The sequence below is a fragment of the Perissodus microlepis genome, chromosome 5 (genome assembly GCF_051167445.1).
Source record: "Perissodus microlepis isolate ML-2025 ecotype Zambia chromosome 5, ASM5116744v1, whole genome shotgun sequence".
Classification (NCBI taxonomy): Eukaryota; Metazoa; Chordata; class Actinopteri; order Cichliformes; family Cichlidae; genus Perissodus; species Perissodus microlepis.
The window spans coordinates 26,022,376-26,038,671 of NC_140465.1; the positions used below are offsets into that span (position 1 = coordinate 26,022,376).

The 16,296-nt window shown below is 38.9% G+C and overlaps 1 protein-coding gene across 9 annotated transcripts in view; it reads right to left on the reverse strand.

Annotated features, from left to right (window-relative positions):
• The window catches only part of ptprt (protein tyrosine phosphatase receptor type T), a 313,327-nt gene that overhangs the window by 56,075 nt on the left and 240,956 nt on the right, over window positions 1–16,296 (reverse strand). For all 9 annotated transcript variants that reach the window (XM_084929068.1, XM_084929066.1, XM_084929067.1 and 6 more), the window contains 2 exons: window positions 958–1,050; window positions 367–476 (listed from right to left, as the gene is read on the reverse strand). In XM_084929068.1, coding sequence (XP_084785194.1) covers window positions 367–476; window positions 958–1,050 — 203 coding nt within the window. The remainder of the gene's footprint in view (window positions 1–366; window positions 477–957; window positions 1,051–16,296) is intronic.

Below are 16,296 nucleotides of genomic sequence, written 5' to 3' on the forward strand. Positions count from 1 at the left end.
AACTAATTAAAAAGAAAAGCAGCAGCAAATGCAAAGAAAAAAGTTTACTACAGCGTCTGCTTGTTCAATTTTCAAATATTGATGAGATGAAGAGCTAATAATTGATAGCTTGCCTTTGCATTAAACTAAATTCAATCTCACACTCTTATTCAGGAACAAAAAAAGACCAACACACAGTTGTCGCAAAACTTGGCAGCAACAACAGTGAGAGAACATTTAAGGCTACTTTTGCAAAAGAGGCCACTCATATTCCCAACTTACTGCTAAACTGCTACTGCTAACCTATAGCTATGACCTTTGACATTATTACTACTAGAAGCATTACTGTCACTCTCAGTAAGTTCCTGTGTGCGTGTGTGTGTTCACCTCATATTCCTCCTTAAAACCATAGCCTTGGCCACATTTCATCTGGGTGATGTGTTGGAGGAGGTCTGCTACTCGAATAGCTGGTTGAAACTGGCCTGCTTGGAACTGACCTGCAGGAACAGAAACGTTTTACAGAGAGAGAGAAAAATGAGTGCATAAACACAAAGATGAATAACAAGTACGTGGGAAGGTGAGTGGGTGGGTGGATGAACGGATTAATGCAAGGATCCTGAAACTTGTTCTACCAAATTGCATTTCACTCTTTATGAAGTTCATTCATTCTGATTCTGAGAAATTCCGATCCATTCTCTAAATTACCCTAAATTTGCTCAATGAACAAAAACTTACTCAAAAAAACTAAACAGAACACACAGAACGCCTTAACTCCTAGATGACTACATGACTGCAATGTTTTTTCCTTCTTTTTTCTTTTTCAAATCTGAGATATATAGTACGTTTTACAAATTGTCAAATATGTACGTGGCTGTGAAAACATTTTTTTTTCCGTATTTACCTGATATGTCAATGTTATACCTCCAAACAAAGAAAGGGACCACCTAACTGAGGGACTATTTAAAACAGTCCACATACCACTCTGGTAGGAGATCTCCACCGACTCGCATCCTCCATAGGGAAAACTCTGCAGGGTCAAAGAGGGCTGGGAAAGGGAAGGCTGGCTACTATCTGTTAGAGAGAGAGAGCCATAGATGGAAGTGAGACGGGCAGAGATATTAGCAACATTTACACCAAGTACAGACATTCTGCCCTGTACCATATGTAGACACTTAAAAAACAATCATTCCTCCTTTAAGTGACAAGTTATGAAGTAAAGGTGTTAAGTAACTTATCCCTAATTGGTGAACAGAATGCTAGGACACTTAAATTAAACATCTGTCCTCATTAGGAGTAATGACAGAATTCATTGGATGAATGTGTGGTGTCTAATAGTGAGCACAGGTGGAGGGATAAATGAGAGTTCAGGGGACTGAGCTGTGACTGGAACAAAAAAACAAACAATTCATATTTTCAGGTTGGGCATAATACACCTGCAAGGATGTGGGAACCTAAAACATAGCTGTTGTATTCATTTTTCACTAGAATAAACAAGCAGAATGCTCCGGTGTGACTACTTAATAGAACCTTTATTTGTTTTCAGCAGTTACTTCCTCTTTTTAGAGCTGTACAAGTCACCTTTTGCACCTCAGCCAACCAAGTAAAATGTGATATTTTCTCTAAGGGAAAATTTACAAATGGACAAAACAGAAAGACACCAAAAGAGGGAGCAAAGAGATATGATTATCTGCAAACCCAACTCGGGAAACGTTTGGATGGTTGAATAAAAACAGAACGTAAAAATCTGCAAATTTCATAAATTCACAAAACGTATCAGATGTTTCAACTGTGGCATTTTACTATTTCGTGAAAAGTACTTGCTCATTGTAAATTTGATGGTAACAACACATCTCGATTTATGTTTCCCACTGTCCCGACTCTTTTGGAATTGGGGTTGCATGTATACTGAGTGAAAAGCAATAGTGAGAGGAGTAAAGGACAGTATGAAAAAAAGAGAAGAAAGAAACTGAATTTGTTGAGTGACGTCTGTGTCAGATTATCTGAGCTGTGATATCTTCTCACCGTAGCTTTAATAAATAAACATTTTGTTGAGTGATGGGGTAACATGGCTTATATGCCGATACTTTCAGTCTCAACTGTTCTGTCTCACTTTTGTGGGTTGTAATGTGAAACGGCATGACTCTTCTTTTTCTGGCTGCTCCCTTTAGGGGTCACCACAGCAGCTCATCTTCCTCCATCATCCTATCCCTACCATCCTCTCTGTCACACCAGCCCTCTGCATATCCTCTACAACCAGGAGCCTGCTTTGAAGCCTTGCTCTTCTTGTCCTACCTGGCAGCTCCATATGCAACATTTTTGTTCAATATATCCACTTTTCCTTCTCTGCACATGTACAACCCATCTCGGTCTGATATACTAAGTTTTCAACTCTTTGTTACTGCCACTGTCTCAAAACCATAAATGATTACATGTCTCTCTACCATCTTGTAAAACTTCACTTTCACTCTTATCCTGTCACAAATAACCCCAAATAACCTCTCTACCCACTCCATCCTGCCTAGCACCCTTCTTCACCTCTCTTGTCACTTGCTTTGGACGGTTGACCCAAGTACTGACACTCATTTGCCTTGACTCTATTCTTTGCATGTGCACATTTCCACTCGTCTCTTTCCCATTCACACACATATATTCTTTCTTGCTTCTACTAACTTTCATTCTAGGGCTGGGACGACGTGTCAACGTAATCGATTACGTCGACGTTAAAAAATGTGCGTCGATGCATCGTCACTTTCAAAACAGACATGGCGGCAGCGAGTAGTGGCAACATGAAACAGAAACGTGAAAAACGGCAACAAAATGGATTTTGTTTGTGAATGAAGAGCACTTTTTTGCAGAAAGCAAAGTGAATGTTACATTTAGTTTGTTTAAAGACACCATTGCTGCTATTTATTTTAAATGTTTTGCTCTTAATTTTTCTAATTTTATATATGTTTGCACATTTCATTTCTTGTTAAATGCTATCTCTAATATAAGATTGTACTACTACTACAACTTTATTTTGCAATGTTTTTATTGAAAGGTATTCAAATGAAGAAATTTGTGTTTTTCATTGAGATACATAAGTTAGTAAATGTGAAATTGCAATACAAGTCAAATAATGGGGAAATAATCGATAATCGAATCAAATCAAAATAGAATTGGACTGAAAAATTAATCGCTAGATTCAATTAGGAAAATAATTGTTTTGCCCAGCCCTATTTCATTTCCCTTCGTAAGTGCATACCTCCACCCTTTTCCACCTGTTCCCTACTCTAATTACAGATCACAATGTCATCTGCAAACATCAAAGTCCATGGAGACTCTTTCCTAACCTTATCTGTCAACTTGTCCATCACCGTAGCAAACAAGAAGGGACTCAGAGCAGAGCCATGTTATCCCACCCCCACCTTACACCTATCTCTTACTCCAACCACACACCTCACCACTGTCCTGCACGACCCTCACATACTCTGCCATTCCTCACTTCCTCACAGTTCCTCTCTTGGCACCCTATCATATACTTTCTCTAGATCCTCAAAGACACAGTGCAACTCCATCTGACTTTCTCTGTATTTCTCTATCAACACTATCAAATAAAACACCACATCTCTATTTCAGACAGGCAAAACAGTCACTGCCTTCTTTCCTAGACATCTCTGTGCCTCCACAGGTATGTCATCTATACCAACTGCCTTTCCCCTCTTCATAGCTGTCTTCACTCCCACCTTACGAATCTTTTGCACTTAATGATTTGTCGGCTGTGTTCCATTATGTTTTTATGGCCATGTTTTGAATATGTTTTCTTGAAATAACTATGTGCATGTTAATGTTTCACTTTAAATTTAATAATAGTTTTAAGGTTTTCCAGAAACTAAATAATGAAGACTGAAGCTGCTGAGCAGGTCTTTCACAAGGTCGTATTTGGGTATGCGTGCTCAGGACAAAATAAAAGGTGGTGAAACAAGAAGTCTGCAAAGTGTCTCAAAATAGCTGAGAAATTCTGTTGCTTGAAATAAAAGACTACAAGACACAATAAGAAGCTGACAAAATTATGGGGAATGAAAGAAGAGCTGTTGACTTGAGAAAAACACAGTGGTGGAGAAAATGGGAAAGGAGGCAGATGAGGGGGAAGGGTGAAAGAAAGACAGGCGTAAGGAGAGGAGGGAACAAGGAGAAAGGTCAGGACAGACCGACTGTCTGCTCGCAGAAACAGAACTGGGGTGCACTATGCTTGCCTACTTCACACAATCATGTCAGAAAAGTCCAGTTGAGACTTTAGCACTTAAGTTAAAAGCTAAATCTGACTTACACCTCTTTTAATTTTACACATTTAAGAAAAAAATAATTAAGTTACTGTAACTCTGTGGTTGAAATAATTCCAAAATTTTCATAAATAGCTCTAAAAAGAAGATTTTTGGTAGCCAGGAGTAAATAATTTCAGTAATCTCTAAATTCAGAGATCATTTCATCAGTTTGACACAATGACTTAACTTCAATATAATTACATGTGAAAATATGAATGATAGTTTTGGTACACTGAATTTTGTCATGTCATGCGCCCCGGGCATGATGTTCCTCTACATAAAGAGAAATAGCTCATAGAGTATAGTCCATCTTACAATGCAGCTGAAATGAAACACACAGTTGTTCAAGCTCATACTTTCAAGCACAACATATTTTCAAATACAATCAGTGTGCTTTCGTTTGCCTCTCTTTTTCCCCCTCTCATCATCTTCTTAGTTGTATTTTTTTTGTAGCCACCATCCTGCTCTCTCATTTGTGTCTCTACAAGACACAAGAATATGTTTGTACGTTTTCTTAGTCTATTCGGTTTAGTTTCTGACAGCCAAATGTAGCAATTTTATCCATCAGTTTGCCTCTTAATCACCATACTAACAGACACACACAGTATGTTGCCAGTGAGTTAGTAAAAATACAACCAACGCAGGGGCCACATAAGTGTAAGTATCCACACAGAATACTTTTTTTTGGCTAAATAACTCCCAAGCATGAAGGTCATACATGTGTTGTTGATGTGTGTTATTTGTATGCAAATATTAACGTTTTTATATACTGTAAATGGATGTGTATGTACCTTTCAGTACTTGCTGTTTTGCATATGTGTGTGTGCGTGCGCGCACGTCTGTAGGCGCATGCACGTGTGCGTACATGTTAAACTCACCAAGGTCAAATATGCATTAAGCCAGGCATGAAATAGAGTCATAGCAGTAGCTCCACAACACTGACTATGATGAAGACATCTCAATGCTAATGGGGAGATTTATTGACCCCACAGGCACAAGGTTGTATGTGTGTGACAGACAGATATAAGGACGGAGCTGGGTGTGCACAGCTAGTGTGTGTTGACAGTGTGAGAGAGAGGGATTGATTTGAGTGAGGTGTGTGTGAGTGCGTGTGTGTGAAGGCCGTTTATGCTGTCGGTGAGTGTGTATGTTAATGCAGTCCTTCATGCTTGGCAGTGTGCTATATAAAGTTCCCTCCTCCCACCCTGTGACTTTATTAAGACTCAGTTATGGATGACTTCGAGTCAAAGTATCACTGTGTTAGCACTTAACTCCATCTTCAAAACTAGTGTGCCCATCTTTCTGCCTTTAAATCTATATTGTATACCCTTTTTCAAAGAGAGGCAAAATGTTCCCATTTAGCTCTGTAGTCTTCCAGGATTAAAAGCTTAGCCTTTTTGTTACAGTATATGCAATTAAATATCACAGGCATGACCACCACTATGTTCATCATAGACTGCATATTATAAATTTAGATTGCTTTAAATTATATCTCACAGTCAGTTAGGATTTTTTGTATGGCCGTGGTTTGGCCTCACAAAAATGACTGACATCCACAATATTTTTTTCCAAGTAATATGAAAGAAGTGGCTTTATTAGCAGCAACCAAATATCTGTACTCTGTAATTAGAGTAGGCAAACTATTATTCAAACGGAAATTGAAATTATGCTAAACAATACACACTATAAAATATAACCATTATTTTCTACTTGGACATTTGTAGTTGGAAATAAGTAGCAGACATGCCATTCTCGCTTTATTCTATCCCTATCTTAGTCCACTGTTCCGCATTGCAACGTAATAATGCAATTCATTTTACATTCATTAAATACAGCATTTCATTTTAAATATGCCTACCATTATTCAATCGTTTTCTTCTAGCTACACATCCTAGCATGAAGAAACATCTGTTATATCAGGCATGTCTTTGTAAATGCACAGTTTCTTAAAATGCAAATAACATTCTGCAAACATTACAGCACTAAAGTTCAAGAGCTGGAAACACTCTCATGCAGCTTGGAGACAGAAATCTTAGCAGCGAGCATTTTAAAAAAGTGAGAAAGCTGTGGCTGGTAAGTTTATCTCTTTAGTTCGCTTCCTCTTTATGTCTTTCAATGAAGCACAAGGTCAAGTTCAACTCTATTTCACTGCTGCACAGCCTGGCCAGTGAAATTCTCTTCGGTATGGATGAAAAATTGCTCACATATTTGAAACACATTATAGCCGGTAGAAGAACAGTAGGCCGTTAACATAAAAGATGGAAAATACAAGTGCAACTGAGCTGTCCAGGGGAGGAGGGATGAAATGGAAAGCAAAAAAAAATGATAGAAATGCAGACAGCAATCAGTGGATGAAAGAGTGGAAAATGAAAAGAAATAAAGAGATCCCTTGAGCCCTAATATGTCTGCCAGTCAACAAACGATGTATAGTAAAATTGGCCTTGAAGGGAAGAGGGTACACATACAGTGGCTTGCAAAAGTTTTCGGCCCCCTTGAACTTTTCCACATTTTGTCACATTACAGCCACAAACATGAATCAATTTTATTGGAATTCCACGTGAAAGACCAATACAAAGTGGTGTACACGTGAGAAGTGGAACGAAAATCATACATGATTCCAAACATTTTTTACAAATAAATAACTGAAAAGTGGGGTGTGCGTAATTATTCAGCCCCCTGAGTCAATACCTTTTGCTGCAATTACAGCTGCCAGTCTTTTAGGGTTTGACTCTACCAGCTTTGCACATCTAGAGACTTGAAATCCATTCTTCTTTGCAAAACAGCTCCAGCTCAGTCAGATTAGATGGACAGCGTTTGTGAACAGCAGTTTTCAGATCTTGCCACAGATTCTCGATTGGATTTAGACACCAGACAGGTCAGGGATAAAGTTACTGAGAAATTTAAAGCAGGCTTAGGCTACAAAAAGATTTCCCAAGCCTTGAACATCCCACGGAGCACTGTTCAAGCCATCATTCAGAAATGGAAGGAGTATGGCACAACTGTAAACCAAGACAAGGCCGTCCACCTAAATTCACAGAAATGCAGCCAAGAGGCCCATGGTGACTCTGGACGAGCTGCAGAGATCTACAGCTCAGGTGGGGGAATCTGTCCATAGGACAACTATTAGTTGGCCTTTATGGAAGAGTGGCAAGAAGAAAGCCATTGTTAACAGAAAACCATAAGAAGTCCCATTTGTAGTTTGCCACAAGCCATGTGGGGGACACAGCAAACATGTGGAAGAAGGTGCTCTGGTCAGATGAGACCAAAGTGGAACTTTTTGGGCAAAATGCAAAACACTATGTGTGGCGGAAAAACTAACACTGCACATCACTCTGAACACACCATCCCCACTGTCAAATATGGTGGTGGCAGCATCATGCTCTGGGGGTGCTTCTCTTCAGCAGGGACAGGGAAGCTGGTCAGAGTTGATGGGAAGATGGATGGAGCCAAATACAGGGCAATCTTGGAAGAAAACCTCTTGGAGTCTGCAAAAGACTTGAGACTGGGGCGGAGGTTCACCTTCCAGCAGGACAACGACCCTAAACATAAAGCCAGGGCAACAGTGGAATGGTTTAAAACAAAACATATCCATGTGTTAGAATGGCCCAGTCAAAGTCCAGATCTAAATCCAATCGAGAATCTGTGGCAAGATCTGAAAACTGCTGTTCACAAACGCTGTCAATCTAATCTGACTGAGCTGGAGCTGTTTTGCAAAGAAGAATGGGCAAAGATTTCAGTCTCTAGATGTGCAAAGCTGGTAGAGTCAGACCCTAAAAGACTGGCAGCTGTAATTGCAGCAAAAGGTGGTTCTACAAAGTATTGACTCAGGGGGCTGAATAATTACGCACACCCCACTTTTCAGTTATTTATTTGTAAAAAATGTTTGGAATGATGTATGATTTTCGTTCCACTTCTCACGTGTACACCACTTTGTATTGGTCTTTCACGTGGAATTCCAATAAAATTGATTCATGTTTGTGGCTGTAAGGTGACAAAATGTGGAAAAGTTCAAGGGGGCCGAATACTTTTGCAAGCCACTGTATGTTTGCCCAAAGGAGTCAGGTCTTTTACCATTACCTGCTGCTAAATGGTGCTAATATTTTCAAAAGAACAGAACACTTAATAGGTCTGGTCTTTGCCTATTAAAAAGCATAAATATAACACGTGAGATAATGCAACTTGATGCATCAATTGTGCTAGACTTGACCCATCTTATGATCTTGTTTACCAAGACAGTATTTTTTCTCTTTTGGTTGACACAATGGCAGAGTGGTTAGCACTGTTGTTATGTAGTTTACATGTGTCCCTGTGCAGGTTTCCTCCTGCCACAGTCCTCCTTCCAAACTGGCTCTTGGCATGCATGCGAGAGTCTGTGGTTGCCTGCCTCTCTATGTTAGCCCTGTGGTGGACTGGCAGTATTTCCATGCCTTTCACCTTATGGCATGCCAAGTGTGTGGATGCATACTTTTTTAAAGCCTTAGTGGGTCTGAGTGATGAGCGACAAAGAATAAAAATGACAGGGGAGAAAAAAATTGAATATATTTCTTATATAAGCATCATGTCATTAATTAAAGTGCAGTTCGCTGATTGTGATTACAAAATCAGCTTAGAAGACCAGAAGAGAAGAGATGAAAAGAATGACAAAAAAACAAAAATGGAGAAGGAAAGGGAAATAAAGGGCGGAAGAGAAAGAGCACCAGCAGAATGTATATCTATTGCGGGTCACAGAGATCAACTGGTCTAGACAGTATCCCAGCGGTTTACCTCATTCCACCTCCCTTCTCATGACACAAGGCCAGAAATCACTTATTCACAAACTCCTCATAACTGTGTGTGTATGTGCACGAAAGCCTGCCTCTTTGTAACATAGAGACACCATAGTCGAACAGAGATAACTGTGTGTGGGTGGGTGTTTGTTTGTACATGAGTTACTTAAACTGTGATCTGTGAAGTCAGCACACAGAACAGTCTGCTTCATGAGAATTTCTTATTTAACAAAAATTGAGTCTTATCTTATCAAGTTAGCAACTGAGAGAGAAAGAAACAGGTGGCCAGAAAGCTTCTCCTACTTCTCTTTCCAGAAAAAGGAGCATCAACTTCAGATCCTTGTTTGCCACAGTTTGCTGTGTACTGCTATTTAGTTTGTTAGTATTGATGACTTTTGCCTGATGCATTGAAATAAAAAATTAAAGCTAATAATACGTGAGTTATACTAGTTAAATGTCTCCATTTCAAAGCTGTCAAAAATCACGTTTGTCAGTTACTCCTGATATAAGAAACCACTACTACTAATAATATTATTACTAAAAATAATAAGCCAACACAATCTTGAATCCAACCTACGAATCTGAAAATGCAATATGGCAGCAAAGAGGTTTGTTGGGGGGTTTTGTTAGTATAAGAAAAAAATACAGATTTAATCTCACTGGGCCCTTTCTCTGTGGAGTTTGCATGTTCTCCACATGTTTGCGTGGGTTCTCTCCAGGTACTCCAGTTTCCTCCCACAGTCCAGACATGCAATTAGTGGGGTTAGGTTAATTGGTGACTATAAATTGCCCATAGCTGTGAATGTGAGTGCGAATGGTTGTCTGTATCTGTGTTAGACATGTACCATCATTGGTGACCTGTCCAGGATGTACTCCCTGATCCTGATAAGGGCTCCAGACACCTCAACCTAGTTTACATGTCCCTATTTTTATCCGCACCCTTTGATCTTCAGAATGCCAAGAAAAATAAATAAAATAAAATAAATCCTGGAGATATTCCTACTATGCTTTTTCATTTGCTCATTGCATTTTCATCTGAAACCATTTTTTTTATTTTATATTGGTATTTTTAGTATGTTCCTATACCCTTTCACACTAAGCCTTACTGGATGAAGAAAAAAAAAACTGAAAAGGATCCCAGTCATTAAAGCAAACTGAGCCAACTAACTGCCGAAAAGGTCTGGTATGCTGGGTTTAGCTGTGGCTCCCCAGTCAAAAGGAAGTATGTCTGAGAGACCAGTAGACTTGAATATAAGCTCTGTAAGCAGGCAGTCAAGATGCGGCTGAAAAAGAGCACAGAGGTTCAATCTGCCTTAAGAGCATAAGGTTTAGAAAAGCCTTCTCTCAACCCTGCACTCACCTTCAATTACCCAGCAGTGCCACATTATGGCCAAACAAAATGACTACCATTAGCCATAATCACCTTACATGCAGCCTGATGCTATGCTGAACTGGACTGGGAAAATAATTGGCCCTCAGTAATATGGTTGGAAAAAAAAAGAAGAGATATTTCCAATACGAGCAGGGCTGTGGATAGAAAATATGTGCTCTTTGCACAGGTGGTAACTCTGGACGATCATCAACTTTCATTGTGCCAGCAGCACAGTTGCTGTTAAGTGTTCTACTTACTTGCACTGCAAAATATTTTTTTGGAAAATGTCACGTCAACAAGGTCTTTGGACTGAATCGTTTCTTTCAGTAAAATATGCACTGAAAAAAAATCAAGGATTCTCATCTTTTCATTATGTTAGTTTGCTCAAAATCTTTTCATCACTTTTCCTGTGTATCATTTTTTTGAACAAAGATGTCCTTCACTCGTATGTATTGGCCCTTTTCAATCACAGCAGCTTTTTAAGGGACCTTAAATTGTTCATTAAAATGGAAGAACCTAGCTCTAAACTTAAACGCCATAAAGTATGGAACAAAGTAAAAGTCCAGGTGTTAAAAATATGTTAGGTACACACTGTTCTCATCAAAATCTACTCCCAGTATTAGTTTTCTTTATATGTATTGCATTACTAATAGTATTGTTAGTAATGTATTATTAGTAATAGTGTTCCACTTATGAATTCAGTCAAAAACAGAGATATATATACTATAACAAAGGATGCAGATGATACCAGTCCATTTCAATCAGTCTTATAGTCAAAAATCAGTCTCAAAAAGGAATTAACCCTCAGCTATTTGACCATGGAATTAATTAGATATCAATTAAAACAATTATAATCCTATAGATCCCATGCATGTACTTACATGCATGTAAACCTTTTTAACCAATAATGGTTGTCATAGGACACTGGCACTTGGATCGCCTGCAACTTATATCTTGTCCTTATTAGCAAATGTGTTACATCCTGTGAGGCTGTGGGAGTGTGTGGGCGTGGTGTTGTCTTCTCCCTCTCCTCCTCCTTCTTTCTTGCCCCTCCCCTTGTCTCTCTCTGCCCCTTGCTTCTCCTTTAGGACACACCTGCTGCTCATCTGCCCTCGTTTTACCAGCAATTACTCACAGAGGTGATTTAAGCTGGAGAAGAGCAGTGTGGATGTGGGAGAGGTTTCTGGTGGATTTCCTCTGTGCTGGTCAGTGTGTGATACTGGTTTAGGTATGGAAAAGGCCTGCTGTGTGTGACCAGCCCCACCGTGCGTGGCTCTTTGTGGTAGTGCTTAACTGAGCGGTGGTTTCCCTTAAGTGACGGCGGCCTCCATTAGTTTGTTTGGCCTGCCTGGTTATTGTTACTAGCAGCGTTGCGGTCTTTTTCTGTTGAAGCCTTATAGTTGTTTTCTTTGTTGAAGTGGTCACTATCTCTTTGGGTTGACCTGTCTGATTTATCATTAAAGCAGCGGTGCTGTCTCTTTTTGTTGTTACTATTTATATGATTATTGAGGTATTTGATTATAATAAAGATTTATTTTGTGCTAAATACCTCTGCCTGGCGTTCTTTTCATTTCACCCGGATCCAACTGTTACTGCCCCCCCACCCTCATCGCCTAGCTTTTATGTGGGGACGTAACAAAATGTTTTAGCAGTACTGTATCGAACAATACAAAATTTATAATTTATTTTATCAACTTTCCTTCTGACGATGCTGTCTGTGTTGAGAGCTCAGTGGATCTGCGCTCGACAGTGCAGCCCAGGCGGAGTAGTCGAACGCAGATTCACTGAGCGCAGGGCAAGCTAGCGAGACAGAAGTTAAGCTCTCCTTGCAACATGGCAAATTGAACCTCCCCCGGCCTCATTCAGATCTGGCGTTTGGAACTATTTTGGTTTTCATGTGACGTATGACCCTGAAGGTAAGCGCGTCATGGACAAAAGTAAAACAGTATGTTGGATGTGCCACGCAATGCTCAATTACATTGGTGGGAACTAGTGCGTTAGCGCAGTTAGCTTGTTAACGTGTTGGCCGTCCAGCCCACGCACGGGGCGATCCGCGGTAGCTCGTTAACGGAGATTTGCTGTGTTGTGGCGTTAACGTCATTTCAACGAGATTAACGCTGACAGCACTAGTGGGAACACAACGAATATGACTGCACATTTACTCCGACATCATCCTAGTGCAAAGACAAGTGGAAACAGACAAAAACAACAAGCACGCATGCTACAAACTTTACCCGAGTCATTTAGACAGCCGTTAGCACATGATTCTCCTTATGGGGACCTGATATGTTTAATATGCTTTCTGAGAGTATACCCCAGAAGAAGCGTATAGTATAGCTTTTATTTTGGAAAGAGACATTTCTCTGCTATCGAAAAAATATCTTTACAGTTACCTATAGTAATGTGCTACTTCTACCAGGGCCAAAAAGGTGTCCTCCGGTCATCTTTTAACCACTAAGGCTGTGCTGTACTGATAACACTGATCACATAAAAAAAGTGGACCCTGATCATGATTTAGGGGAGCAAATTAATATACTGAACAAATGATCCCTTTTAATGCACTTCTGCCTTCAGTCAAATTTAGTCAAAGCCTTGAAAGTTTGAAGCTGTAACCTTCTGTTGATTTGAGTTTTCCCAACTTTATGGTTTTTAAAGGCAAGCAGGAATATGCAGAGGGGAATTTAAAATACAGATTTTTATTGTCTTTTTCTTGAGCTCCTATGCGTCTGTGTTTGTCATAGTATTTGTGCAACTGTGTGTACCTAATTAACCGCAGAAAGCTCCTGATCCATAAAAAAACACAACTTCTGTGTTAACAGCAGCAAAGGATTGTCCTTGGCAGGGTATAAAAGGCTGACACTTCCTTTGTGAACTGACAGAGAACAGTGTTGCGTAACCTCTTAACATACATCAGTGTCTGACAAATAGATTTTTAGACAAAAACGTGTTTGCACATAAAATGCACACTATGCCGCTGTGGCTTTGTACTGATCCACAGGATTTATGTCGCATCAGTGTTAACACTGTGCTGAGTGTATGTGCATATGGATATTTGTGAGTGTGTACTCTGTGTATTTGTAACTTTGTGATGTGTTCTTGAGTCTTGATCTATATATTTGCATTTTTGTCTATATTCTGCAACAAAAACTTAAGGAGAAAAACAGCAAGGTTGTGTGTGCATTTCTATGGAATACCCTTTGCGGAGCCAAAAAAAACACCTGAGTCTAAACACACATGCCCTCCTGCTGCCCCAGAAAAAAACAAAACACAGCAAAAAAAAAAAAAAAAGGAAAAGAAAAGAAAGAAAAAAAGCTTTTCTTTGCATAGTGGATTTATTCAAACTCCTTTTACTTCCCTTTGATCCTTCAATCTGTATGTCTCTTTTACTGTCTTCTTAATAACTTTCTCTCTCTCTCTCTCTCTCTCTCTGCACCTATCTCAGCTCTTCCTGAAAGCTATTGAAAAATTATCCTCACTAGCATCATTGAGGCTCCTGCTACTATTATCCATTTTGAAAAGCCTGAATGGCATTGAAATGTATTTAAATGTAGGAATCTTACTTTTAAAGCAATATGATTTTTATCCATTTATTATAGATTGAAGTTCAGCTGCCTTTAGAAGTCACCTAGAAAAAAAGAACTCTTGGACTCATTAGAAATTAAAGTGTTAAAGTGATAATGTATGACTAAAAGGGTGTTTTAACATTCAGTCTTGCAGCGATTGATATGTACTATTTGTTGTCTGCTTGGCCAGGTTGGTTCAAGCGTACATTTCACATTGTTTTCCTGTCTTGCAACAGAGGCTGTTTGGTTTGTACTTTAAATTTATGGTTGATAGAAGACATCAAAAGTATGTGGATTTCTTTAAGTTAAGTTAGGGTATTACAGACTGAAAATAATGAAAACACTGCCATTTTAAATATATTTAAAACTATCTTAGAAAGTTATTAAAATGATGGAAGTCTTCTGACCACTATGCTTACAATGTATAAATACATTGAGGTTATTATTATTGCATATTGTCTGGTTTATTTCCATTTTTAACATCTGTATTTCCTGTTCCTCTTTCTTTCCTCTTTTTTCTCTTCTACACTCTGCCTTGTTACCTTGGATAATGATGTTGATGATAATAACCTAAATTGTTATGCTTAGGATGATGTGCAACCAACACCTAGACTGCTGCTATATGATGACTACAGATGACATTTATGCAGGAAGAGATAAAACTTTATAAAAATCCAGGAAACCTTTTCATTTCTTAGACCTTAAAAATATGTAAGCTCTGCTATTTATTTTTTCACTGGATGAAATCTATTTTTTTCTATAATTTGTGTATTAATTGTAGCGGATTTTTCTTTGAGTAATGATCAAAGTTTCATTTTACATCCCTTGATTTTTGAACTGTAGTAAGAACAGATGGTTCCATAAAACACTAATGTCATAGCATGAAGATGTATGACAGCAAATTTGTGCCATTGCACAAATTGCTCAAGCATTTGTTTGCATTCTGCTTCATCATGCCTTGATGTTCATCGGCAAATGGCACAAAAACATCTGTACCAACTGCATGAACTGCAGAAAAGAAGCTCAAATACATTAAAGTTGGATCACTGCTATAGAATAAAAGTTGTATTTTTCTACAACTGTCTACTTTGGTGAGTTTTTTTAGGGCAGGAACAACTCAAAAATGGGTGTTTATGACAGTGATTTTCCGACAGGCATAAAAACTGTCTACACAGATGTATCTGAAACTCATGTCCTTAAGAAATGAGGGTGGGGGTTTCAAAGAACTGACATCATCCTTGATCAATCTACAGTTTGCTGAAGCCTCATCGAAAATGGTCTCAATGGAATGGTGGGTGTCAATGGCAAATTACACAAAAACTGGGCTCAAAAGTGGCAAAAGGTTTTGGAGTGATAGAAAGGCATATAATGGAACAACATCAGTCATAGATTGGCCTCCCCAGAACCCAGACTTCAAGAATATGGAAGAATTGTGGGACCATCTTGACATAGATTGGATCACAAGGCAGACAAAAAAAACACAAAACAAAACAAAAACCTTCAAGAAGTCTACTCTTTAAGACTACTTTGCGAAATTAGAAAAAGGCTTGCCTTTGTGGTGGAATAAAGGTGCTTATGCCAAATACTGACTTTTAAGCTTTTAAGCAACTTCTTTATTAAAAATTGTACAGAATTGGTTTTGGCTTGTATATGTTTATCTTCGGACATTTCAATAAATCATTGCACCCATTTGCAATCTTCCTAGCAAACTATAAAGAAATGGGGGAGGCTTTTGGACAGCACTGTGAAAAATGAAAAAATAGAAACAGTGAAAAAGAACGGAGAAACTCCACAATCAAAAGAAAGAGCGGAAAGTGGAAGCAGAACATTTGGAGAAAAACGAGAACACTGGCGAGAGGAGGTGTGGCAAGAAGAGGATGAGCTAGGAGCTGACTGATAACTATAATCACATAAAACAAACTTTCCTGTAAAATCATTTGCATGTGCAGAATGTGTGAGACTGTGTGAAGTGGTTCACTTATGCAAAGACAAGCTATACATAGACGTCACACTTTGGCATTGGCTTGAGCCAACCTTCTTGGCAAAGAATGTGTCAATCTGGCCAACAGAAGGGAAGAGAGGGAGGAAATGAAGAGAAAAAAACAGAAAGAAGGTACAGGAAAATGGTTTTGCAATTTCATTCTGTCCTTGTGTAAATGATGTGATTGTGTGTGGACACATTTCTCCTAGCGTGTGAGTACGAGGGGACTCAAGTTCATTTCAAGATCAAGCACAAAAAATAAGACATGCATTTTTTCTGCTTCATGTATCAGTGCAATTAGCAATAAATTGCGTATTGCAAACATTAGTAC